Source organism: Phaenicophaeus curvirostris, chromosome 6 (assembly GCF_032191515.1).
Source record: "Phaenicophaeus curvirostris isolate KB17595 chromosome 6, BPBGC_Pcur_1.0, whole genome shotgun sequence".
Taxonomy (NCBI): domain Eukaryota; kingdom Metazoa; phylum Chordata; class Aves; order Cuculiformes; family Cuculidae; genus Phaenicophaeus; species Phaenicophaeus curvirostris.
In genome coordinates, this window is record NC_091397.1 from 2,445,475 (window position 1) to 2,457,546 (window position 12,072).

The 12,072-nt window shown below is 42.9% G+C and overlaps 1 protein-coding gene across 1 annotated transcript in view; it reads right to left on the minus strand.

Moving 5' to 3' along the window:
• Nucleotides 1-1,746: 1,746 nt before the first annotated feature.
• WNT9A (Wnt family member 9A) overlaps nucleotides 1,747-12,072 on the minus strand; it is a 59,082-nt gene continuing 48,756 nt past the window's right edge. Inside the window, exon 4 of the mRNA XM_069859195.1 lies at nucleotides 1,747-2,686. Within this exon, the coding sequence (XP_069715296.1) occupies nucleotides 2,213-2,686 (474 nt within the window). The 3' untranslated portion in view covers nucleotides 1,747-2,212. The remainder of the gene's footprint in view (nucleotides 2,687-12,072) is intronic.

Consider the following 12,072-nt stretch of genomic DNA (forward strand, 5'->3'; position numbering starts at 1 on the left):
GCTCATGGGTGAATTTCAAGGCGGTGCATCTCCCAGAAGCTACGAGACCTTCCTGCAAACTTTCTGTGCAGAATGCACCACCACACCTTTGCTGTGGTGGAAGGGATAAACACCATGTGTGGATTCTTTCTTCTCCAGCACTACCACAGTCTCCAGAATTGTACAGCAAATATCAAAAAAAGAGACAGTATGCTTCACCTTGCAGGGCCATAGCACTGTTAACAGTAACATCCTGCTCCTCCCCATACCTCCAACTCAAGATTTGATGCCAACAAGCCAGGCTGGACTACAGGTATTAATTACCAAGAAAAATATATATATATCTTTTCTCCTCCCAGTAGATGCACATGAACAGCTTAAATATTAGTGGCTATTATTTGGGGGGAGAGGTGGGAAAGAAAAAAAAAATAAAGAGAAAAATAAAGGTACAAAAGAAAAACACCTTAAAAAATAATGGTCCATCTTGGAAAACTGCTCTCTTTTTGCTTGGCTAACATCTACTACTAGAAAAACTCCAGCCAGCTTTCCTCTTTTGAGAACCAGAACAATGGCTTATACAAAATTGATGGAAATTGCTACTACTGGACAATCAAAAATTGCTACCAAAAAAAAAATAAAATGCCCGCCGCTCTCCAGTATTTCCTTAGAAAGCTTTGTTGAGGCATTCACTGGCTGTTTCCAATCCACTTCTGTATGACTGAAGGATATTGCCACATCAAGTCCTGGATTGTAAGTATCCTCTTCAAAGGAAAAAAGAAATGCTGAAGGTTGTCCTCTATTTCACAGCGTCAGAGCGGTCTACCACTGCAGTCAATTTCTGGCTTCCCTGGCCACTTTATATTTTGTCTCTGCATCGATTGGTTGTTCCGAATCCAATAGTTGGTTACTATTTAACAGTTGTATTTTTAAAATACAGTTTTCGATCTAGTGGTTAAAAAAACATCTTAAGGTCATAGGGTTTACATACAGCTTGTGTCATGTACCATTGCCATGGTTTAGAGTAAATGGAATGATGACCTAATAAAAGCAAAGTCAACTCCTCCAGAGGTCTGATCTAGTCCAAAACAGCTGCTTTACAATGCAAGATAGAACTGTGTTCCAAGATGCACTGGAATTTCTCTTGTCCTACTCAGAAATTCACGTTCAAATTCTGGCATAAGCTGGCATAAGAACTAAAAAAGTTCCAGTTCAGATATCTGAAGAAGTTACCACAGGGTGAATTCGATTAACAAGAGGTGGGAAGAGGAGAGAAAAATAAATCATGAGTAAAGTGAAAATAAAACAAAAGTATCTAGTGGTTTTTTTTAAAAAAAAAAGAAAATTAAGACAGCAATAGTGCTAAAAAACTGCATGTCAAGAAATTGCTTTTAAAAAGGAACATTTGATGGACTGAAGGGGACAGGGATGCCTGGTTTTCTATTGTCTTCCCAACCTCTCTCTTGAATATATTTCTGTTGGCAACATAGTGGACTCAACATTTTTTGAGCTGTATTTAGTGATAAAAGCATGCGGATATTGAGCTGTTGTTAAAAATCTTACCCTCCCAGTGGGTCTCTTTGTCAGAGCCTTGTTTGCTCGATGTGCAGAAACTCCACTAGAGGAACCATCAGGGCCGTTCCTGCTTACCCCTACGCACTCCTCTCCAGTTTCAGAGAGGGAAAACAAAAATTGGCCAGTTCCCGTACCATAATAGTTGGACTCGATGATCCGATGGGTCTTTTCCAACCTGGTGATTCTATGATCTCATTCAAAGCAGAAAGATTGCTCTTTCTTATCTTTCTCTCTAAACAGTTGGGTAAGCTTCAGGAATAAAGTAGTATAAGTTATTTACGCCAAAGAGAATATACTAGGAGTTAATGGAGAATTGGTGAAATGATTAAGATGTTCCAAGGACAAATGGTCCATCAAACTGCATGGATGACTAAGGTGAAGGTCAGCTGGTGTCTAACACCAGTGTGACAGGCACATATTTCCACATGGTTGGACCTCATTAAAATTCAGTCTACATGAAAATAAAACAAAAACAAAACAAAAAAAAAAATCCCAAAACAAAACAGCAACACAGCTGGGTCACCTGTACCCTACAAAGTGCTTATGTCTCAACATAGCTTTCAGATACCAGAAGGTCAATCAAACCCTGTTTGTCTCCATATGTAGTTCTCATAGATCTCCACTGCCCATCACCGAGGGTTGCCATCAAGCAGAAGATGCGTCAGTCTTTGCAGGTGTAAACCTCTTCTCTCTGGGTGCACTGCTTGCATTCCACATAGCAGCACCAACGGACCTGGCACTGGCACGGACGGGTGACCACCCGGCTTTGTGTATTGTGCCCTCGCCCACAGCAGATGCTATCACAGTTCTTGTCTTTGTAACATTTCCTTCCCGAAGTCCCAGGTGAGTATCTACTCATCATACAGAAGCTTGGGGAATCGTCAATGTAGACAAGATCCGTAGTCCTTGGGATTTGATCACTGTGACCAGGGATGGACTTCTTGGGTGGGGAGATGTCTCCTTCCCCTGTAGCCTCATTCGTAGTGCTGCCCACTTTGAGCGATGTCTCGTACTTCTGCTTCAGCTGCTTCCCTATTTCATGGAATGGAGAGAGCTGCCTCCAACATGTTCGGACGGTACAGGATCCAGATACTCCATGGCATTTACAGGTTGTCTCCACTCCAGCTTTGATGACCTGCAGACACACATGGCCCCAAAAGAAAATCAGTTACGGGGGAAGAAATCAAGGCACGGAGCAAAAAAACTGCCTAGAAGACACTCCTGGAACACAAAGTTGGTGATAACACAAAAACTATCATTTGGAAGAGTACAGAAAACACACTACAGGAAATACTTTGTTTAGTATGGTTCCAGTTTCCGTAAAGGTGACATTTATCTGCAATAATATTGCTTTATTGACTGGGCAATGATATGAGTGAAGTATACAAAGGCTGTTTGGTGCTGACACTCATCTCTGTAGACAGAGGTCTGAAGCTGAAATACAGCTAGGAGTTACAGAGATATAGATATTTTAGATATATATATATGGCTATTTTAACACCTATTTACATATTTTAAAAGAACAATATGGTAAAATATAACAGAAGTGGTTTAGTGGAGAGAAGATGAAGGGTGGTGTTGTAACACACAAACACACAGGTGGGATGGCACATACTCCAGTGGCCAGTTGGAACTTTTCTCCATGCCACAACACATAGAATACCATCTTAAACTCATGCAGTTCCCAGTTAGCGACACAGACCCAGTAGAAACATGGTTAAGCCATGCTGTTTCCACCAGTAGCAACTAGGCATAGATAGCATCCCACCCAGTTCTCTTTATGACTCAGGAAAAACCTTCATGTAGCTGAAGTACATACATATGAGCCTTCGAGAACAACAGCCTGAATCACCACCACTGAAACCAGCAGCTCCAAAAAAATCCAGATAGCTTCTACTTCTCTAGCCTGCATTCAAGATCCTCTTCTGGAGTGTAGTGGAATGTTCAAAAGGATCTGCCTATTTCTTTCAGCTAGGAGTGAAGAAGCCTACATGTGCCGCTAAAAACAAAGGGCTTGCTGGTCAAACACATGTTTAGTGAAGAACATTTTCACACGAGGTGAAGCCCAAAGTTGCCTTGGTTTCCTCTGTGCCCTCCCTTTCTATGAAAAATGAAGACGTGAAGAAATGGAAAAGAGCCCCATGTGTGAAGGGCTTCGTAATCCCAGGTGCTTTAATGCAGCCTGCAGGATTTACTCTGTCTGTGGCACCAGCTGTAGACAGCTTGGAAGGTTGGCTTCTCACCCAGAGGGTTTCAAGAAGAAACAAGTGTAATCTGGGTTGATGCTGCAGTGAGGAGAGTCCATCTCAGTGGGTACAGTCCTCAGACCATTAGGCAGTGGGAGACTACAACAGGGCTTATGGCTGCAGAGAGGACTAGGGGAGCAGTTTTCAGTTTTCAAGCTGAGAAAGGATGTGGGGCAGCCACTCTTCAAGAGGACAATCGGCCTCTGAATTTTCAGTTCTGGCCATGGAAACAGATTTCCAGCACTATGTGCTGCACCATCTCCTCATCATGAGCAAGCAGGAGCTGCCCCATATCAGGATGGAGAACCTCAACTACTGTCTTCATGCTCCAGCAGCACCTTGGGGTGAGCAGGTCTTGTGATTTGATCAGGCAAGACAATGTGCAAGACCACAGGCATTCAGGAGCTGCTGCATCCAAATGTTGTTGACATAAGCCACCACCCAGGGAGGAACAGGCTGCAAGTTTCAAGTCCCAGGCCAGCATAACTTCTATAAAGTATTGACAGAACCATCTATAAGGTATTTTCAACTAGGATGGAAATGTATATTTTATTCACTCCACAAAAAAACCCCAAAGTACTTACGACCAAAGTTTTCAAAGTCAAGTGAAAAAAAAAGGAAGACATTTAAACCCTTCAAAAAAAACATCCCTGGAGGTGTTCGAGGCCAGGTTGGACGGGACCTTGGGCAGCCTGATCCAATGGGACGTGTCCCTGCCCATCACAGGGGGGTTGGAAATAGATGTTCTTTAAGGTCCCTTCCAATCTAAACTATCCTATGATTCTATGACTCTGTCCCCTCCACACCAGGACTCTTATGTTAAACTTTGTGCCTGGTTATGCCTCTTGATTACAATTATCAAGGGCAAGGCTTGGTTTCAAATCCTTTTTTTAATTATGCTTTTACTGTTATTGTTTTAAAACTTAAAACCTTGCAGTAGGTGTTGCAATGACAAATAAATTTCATCTTGCAATTGACTAAAGTAGTGAGAAGATAACTTGTTCAAGATAACAGAAAGTAAATGTGCACGTTTGACTTTCATCTGCTTTGGGAATAAATCAATCTCCACACAGGAAAGCACACAAATCTTGCTTGGGGATAGTTTGCATGGAAATAGTTCTCTTCAGACCACCACAAAGCATAAATACAGAAAGAAGAGCAGAGCCAGTGGAACTACAACATCAATATAAAAGATGGAAAGAAAAGAAAGAGAAAGTTACTTTCAACAGAAGCAGCAGCATGGAAAGGAGAAGCTGTATCAGGAAGGGAAGAGAAGAAAGCAAAGAGTCAATGGTTATTCATCTTGAAGAGAAGCAAAGATGGTAACAGCTCCTCAGGTGCTGTAGAGGATCCCATGCCCGTCAACAGACTGATGCTAAACAAAGATTTCAACCTTTTCGAATCAGACTGTGATAAAGATACTTCATAGCACAAAAGCATATCCATCTCCTTATAAACAGCATCTGAATGTTCTCCCCCACCTTTTCCAGAGGTAAGTTTACACTTCAGACTCCTCCACAGGCAAGATGAGAGCAGACACATTATTTGAGCAGTCACAGATAACCTGTGTTTTGTCAACAGATTATAAACAGATATTTATAGCTCTAGTTCTCCCTCTCCCCTGCCCCCTTCCCCCAAAACAAGCTCATCTTGACATTAAATGGGAAAGGTATAACCACCCCTTATGAATAGCAAGTAAGAACAGAGTCTGTTTTACAGAGCTGCCTCCTGTCAAGCTACTACTGAAAGTGCCCTTCCCCTGGGCATCTACGGTATCTAACAAAAAAAAAAATCAAAAAAAAATCTCCCCATTATGGCATCTGCCAACATTATGGCCTCATGACAGCAGAAGACTGGCTCCGGTCCATTTCCCGACCATCCGGTTCTTAATTATTTGGCTGTATGACTCCTGCTGAGCACCATGAGCAAATGTGCAATAGGTCATGGACTCAGAAACTGGGGTCTGGCCCAATCCTGATATTACAGAGACATTTTTAGAAAGGCACTATGCATAATACGGCCTTCAGCAAAGCCTGGCCAATGGTCACACTTCATTCCTGTGACAGCCAAGACCTTTTCAAATGCAATCCAATAATACACAGTAGCATTCAAACAAGTGATGGGTTACAGAGAGAGATGTGTTACTGCTTATAGTACTCAGCTGGACGGGTTTGGTTAGGGGCTGTCACGCTTTGCGTGCCAAAGTGTCTAGCCAACTCTGCAAGAAATCCCACAATATTAGACAAGAGCGTACAGAACACATTTCAACACCAAGGCGGGGGGAAAAAACCCCTCACTCATACTGTCCCTCATGTAAAGTCACATTTCACTGGCTGTCCACAAGTGAGAGTTGAGTTCATGTGTAACAAAGCTCCTATACCTGATTTCACGCCCAGACCATCAGTAAACTGGGCAAAATTGCTGAGATACTTGCAGAAGACCTACACACTACAGTCATTCATCAGTTTAAGTTTTTCTCAACCCTTCCACCTCCCCCAACCCGTCCGCATCTGCTCCACCTGGAAATGAGACGACCACCATCGTACAGTAGATGGGAAAGCAAGATACCAACAGGAATTGGCTTGGCTGGTAGGCACACTCCTGTGCACAGGCTTGACTGCATTTAGAGCTGGTTGAACCAGGCACAATCGAGAAATGGAGCCTGGACACAGGGTTGTTCTCATCAGAAGCCACCTCTCCAGAGCTTAGTGGGAGAGCTGATGTTGCAGGTGAATTCTATCCAATGCAATCGCATGGGGCTGGTAGACATGGCAAAATGCACGTCAGAAATCCAGACCCAGATGGACTGGCAGCTAGCAGATGGCAGCAGACATTCAGCCAGGAATATGCATGTAGTTTTAGGCACCTGAATCACCCCACCCAGTCAGGGTTGACCTCGCTGAGGCAGACTTGAGTTTAAATGCTTACATTCGAGAAAAACCTCTAAACTCCCATCTGATTCATTGCAGCCACAGCAGGCAGGGGATCCTGCAGCGAAGTAGACTCCTGCAAATGCTCAGCTGAACAGCTCTCCAGGCTCCACCAGCCACGCTGACCACAAGTCCACCCACAAACAGCTCATGATGAGGCACTTCAGTTTAATTATCTTAACCTGTAAGCAGAATGCCACCCCCTAGGCAGAATTCTGATATCTAATATCATCATCCAGCATTGTTTAAGGTACAGTGAAAGATTTCACCAGCTGCCCCTCCAAGGAGCATAAAGGCCTCTCAAAGGGTACTAATGTGTATATTTATGTGATTGAATCCTACTCCTCTTGTCTGTGTTTAAAAAGCAATGAACAAAACACTCCAGTCTTCTTTTATTTTCCTGAACCACTTCTAGCTCCTTACTAAGCAGTGGCTAGGAAAGCTTAGATGTCAGGCAGTGGTAGACCAAAGCATAAAAGGTTTCCATTGTCCCTGTTCTCATGAATGCACCAGTTCATGAAATCGAGCATGTTGATTTTCATATGGCCACTGTGCAAGCGTGGTGCATCCCAACAGCCCCATAAACCTTCTCCTTGAAGGGCCGGGAAGGGTTCAAGAATGTTATAAGGCAGTTATAGTGAAAATCCTAGAAAAACTTCTTCCCCAGCCAGCCTCCCCTGCTGCTGTCAGTCACAATGCAGCTACTCAAGGCAACGTATGATGGAAAACTGCTGCCTACATGCTTCTAACCACCCACGAGCCAAAATGAATCTTGGCGAAGCTCTTCTGTTTCCCATCTCATTCCCCAGCTTCCACAAAGACCTTCCTCTTTATGTTTCAGGCTCTTGTCAGAGACTCTTAAATCCACTTCATTCTTCCAGGAAGCAGAACAAGAACTACCCAAGTCAGCAGGTTGCTTGGAACAATGTTGGAGAAACCTTTCCTGGCTGCGCCCTGAGACAAATGGATAAATGTCTAGCTCATGCTTTCAAATGTGGAAGAACTTCCAAGACAGAATAACTTTGCTTTTATTGCCAAAAGTCTAGGGTACATGAGACAGGACAAGACTTAACACAAGTTTCTCATTCCAAGAGCCATAGGTAGCTTCTATTTTCTTTGCAAGTCACATCACAGTTCAGAGCCCCATCTCACACAGTCTTGAATCTCTTTGGAACACAAGCCCTCCTACATTTAATAACCGTATTTCATCTATACCACGGCAAGTGATCACATGAACGGTTTTGCCTTATCACAGATGTGAAGCAAAATGCATTAGCTTAAATCCAAACCATAAAACTCTTCATGCCCCCTGTGGCTTAAATACCCTCAGCAGAGTGGTAGTAACTCAGGAATAACAACTCAAGGGTGCATTTGAATGCTTATTGTGTTATATGCTGCAGAGAGCTACTACTACAAAAGCAAAGTTGAAGACAACTATACAGTCTAGGATACCATCACCCATTGAAATTACGTCTTCCCACTGTCCTCTGAACAAGCGCCTGGTTGAGCAGCCTCATAAATAGGCGAGCAGTTTGGGAGGAAAATAGTTTTTTGAACAAATTAGTTTGTTTGACTTAGGAACAAAGTCCCATTGATTTAGTTGTGAGAATACCAAATACTGACAAAGGCACAATGAGGAAAACTATCATGATCGAGAAAGACTGAACCGCCTTTATTGGTGCTCGCTGCTAAGAGGAAATTAGATAGCACGGCAGGACCGCCTGCCCAAATGGCTTTACAAGAGCCATGGGGAAAAGGGATCACAGCAGAGCATTGCTATGCAACATGTAATCCTTCCTCACAACAATGGTTTGCTACGAAGCTCAGACTAAGTGCCCCCGTAATGATCAGTCTCAGACATGCTGCAACACACAATTTCTCAGTGTTTTAGCTGAAACACTGAGGACAGATTCCCATTCATTCCCAGCTGGGTCACGGGGCTCTGGCAGTGGTTTTTCAGACAACTCTTGTCTGGGCAGCAGCAGTCCGAAGCGGACACGCAGCCGTGGGAATTCCTCGGTTAGAGCTCCGCTGTCGTCATGGCTAGTCTGCGGCTTCAAGGCTTCAAACCATTCGCTATGGTTTGGGAGAGATGGAGCAGATGAACCTCCTTAGAGTTAAGCTTATCCAGGAAAAAGCCTGCCCTAGCCTACTTCAGAAAGGGCTTTGGGATGCTTCGTTACAAATCAAATCTCTTCCATCCTCTATATACATATCCTCCTTCAATTTAAATAGGCTTAGTTATTCTCTCAGCTCAAGTATTGATGTTTGTTTGGACAGCAGCCACAGTCTCAATTTCATCACAGTGCCCACATGACGAGGAACCAAGCTTTTCTCTTAACATTGGCCATCGTCATTGGTTGAATTATAAGTTTCACACATTATTAGAAGTTTTATTTTTCCTTCTCTATTTTCTTTTATCTCATTAAAAAAGCCTCTTCTCATTTTCTTTTTTCACTACTCTTCCTTCTTTAAAAATATGATCATTTTAGTGAAATATGCATTAAAAAAACCAAACACTTAAACACAGAATAACATAATGCAACTTTAAATTGAGAACTTTAAGAGTACTTTTTTCCCCTTTGGTATTTTTAGTGTGCTTCACATGTTAAGAGCACTCTACATAAACAACTAACTGCAATTAATTACGGGACACAGCAAGCAATTTTTTCCAGAGTGTTGATTTCCAGGCCTTAGAAAGACTTTGGCTTAGCCAATCTCAGGCTGAAATAAGGAGGGGAAAATTCAGAGAGTATGTGTATGCATTCCTACCTGTCATAACCTGGAGTAATTAATATTAGTGGTGGCTCTACAAACTGATCTGTGTGTACAAAGTCAAGGTCTCATCTCAGAAAGGCTACTATTAGATAGATTTGGTAAAAGTGAAAGTGTGATGTTAGATTTCTCAATGCAAGTTTTCTTCTCTAAAGAAACTATCTAAAGGATGCATTTTGTCTGGTTTGTTTTTTTTTTCCCATGCACCAACTGTAAGCTCATATAGATTTGTCTCATCAAAAAGATGAATGTACAGAAAAACAGAAATTAGCATTTAAACTTTCTGTTTGCTAGTAGGAACCATGAGGTAGGACGGCCAGTGCTTGTAAACACTGTTTCTGCAACAGGAGACCAGGGTGCAAGTCTGTGCTTTGCTACGCCTGTGTGTGACCTTTAGTAAGTCACTTAATCTTTCTGGGTCTCAATTTTCCCCTCTGTAAAATGGAGACACAGAAATGAAGAGGGTGGCATGCTCTGATAACATGCTATGTGATAGCTTGTGAAGTTCCTCAGACAGATGATAGCTGGGCAAACATCTACCTGATATGGAGAGTCCGTCTCCAGCACAGGAGGCATGATCAGCCCTTGAGACAGAACTCTGCCAGCACTGCCTAAGTGGAAAAGCCATTCCCTGCTTGGACTTCCAAAACAAGCAAGTCAACAGCAAGGAATAGTCCACGCACCTCCCACTATCCTCTCCAGAGCATCCCATACGGTTTCAGGGATGCAGGCTTAACGTGTCTCAGGGTGGGTCTGTAACCCTACAGCCACAAGGGTGACGAGGATCCTTCAGAAACATGTAAATTGTTTGCGCAGACCAAAATGCCGTTGATATTGTGCAAAAACAATTTAGGAAACCTCATGAAGGGAATCAGTTCAAAGGGGGATATTGCCTAAAGAGAGACTTTTCAAAAAGAGAGAAATTTTCCCGTTCTCCATTTCTGCCCTCCCACAGTTTTACACTAAATACTCTTGGCTCATATTAAGGAGACTGTGGTTATATCCCTCACTTCAGGGTCCTGAAGGTAAAAGCTTGCTTGTGTCCCTCCTTTTGGAAGGATAAAGGGAAAAGGGAATGAGAACATGACAATTTTTGCTTGGGTAACAGCAGCCCCCTTTAATAGCGCCCCTTGGATCTGTAAGACATGCTTGACCAGACATACCTCTGGAAGAGGTCAGCACTCCTGGGATTAAGAAACTTAGCAACGCTCCAGAGAGGGAGTTGGAAAGTCATGTTTAATGATACTTTGCTGAGAAACTGGGCAAATTTAATTAAAACATCACTTACTCGAGCCCAGTGGAACTAATTGAGTGCTCTAATATTCCGACTTTTCATTAATGGGTTACAAAAGAGGGCTGCACTTGTGTGTACAAGAGGGGGGAAAAAAGAGGGGGGGTTATAGAGGAGAAGAGAGCTTTAGCAAAGCTGCCTCTGCTTCATTTAATATAACCAAGAAACTTCATTGCTGGCAACGGAGCTTTAATACAGTTGACTTCTCTCAGCACCACCGCCCCCATCCCCTTGACGCATAGACATCTCCCCCCAACACACACCCTCTCCACCCAAGACCCCTCTGAAAGAATAGCTGAATGAGCAAGAGTAGATTTGGCAAAGGAAGGGAAATTGCTTTTTTAATAAGTGGTCTATTCAGAGCTCCTACTTTTCAATAAAGAGAAGGCTGGAGAAGTCCTGGTCTAATTACCTCATCCTCACACTAGACAAGCTCGCCCTTTCATTAGCGATTGAGGTCATATCATATAACTTTGTGAGCCATCACAGGCACAACATGTTCAGTGATTATTTCATTGGTGGTGGCAAAATTACAGTCGGCCCATCAAGGTTGTTAAAAAACAGAAGTAAAATAATAATTAAATGAGAACGTCTACCAAGAGACACTAAAACTAGGCGGGATAGGATAATGTCACCCTCGTAGAAATACACAGATTGTTTGCTAGTGTGACACCATGGAGAAATAGCCACGTTGACCAGGAGGGCACAGCGTTGGTTGCCAAATCAGTCAAATAAACACACGTCCTTTTTTCGCTGGGTCTCCTGGGACTATTTATACATTTTGCCATGGTTGGGAATAACGAGACGGGAAGGATTATATGTTGTTAAGAATCAGTGAAGAGACCACCAAGCTTGTGCTATATCTTTAATAGATATTCCTCCATTCCCTCAGTGAACACACACGTGCACCTCCTTATATGCACTATAAGTACCCACACAGCAGCAAGCGCCTGCAGCAAACCAAAACACTGAAAAAAAAGTCTTTTTCCATTCCTAGCCTGGTCCAAAGCAGTCTGTAGTGCACCAGAGGTTTCAGTTTATGCATGTATAGCTTCGTTAACAGACAAAATCTGCAGTTTGGTTAGAAAAAAAACATAGTGGGTGCCAAGTAAGAATTCAGGAGAGCTGGCTTCAGTCTCCTGCTCCATCATCAGCTTGCATAACCTTGAGAAAGGCATTCAGTTTGCAGCTCCTGTTCAAAACAGCCATAATCATCTTTTTTTTTAACTCTCAGGGGCATTTAACTCATTAAAGACCATAAGAGCACCTTAGTTGTACA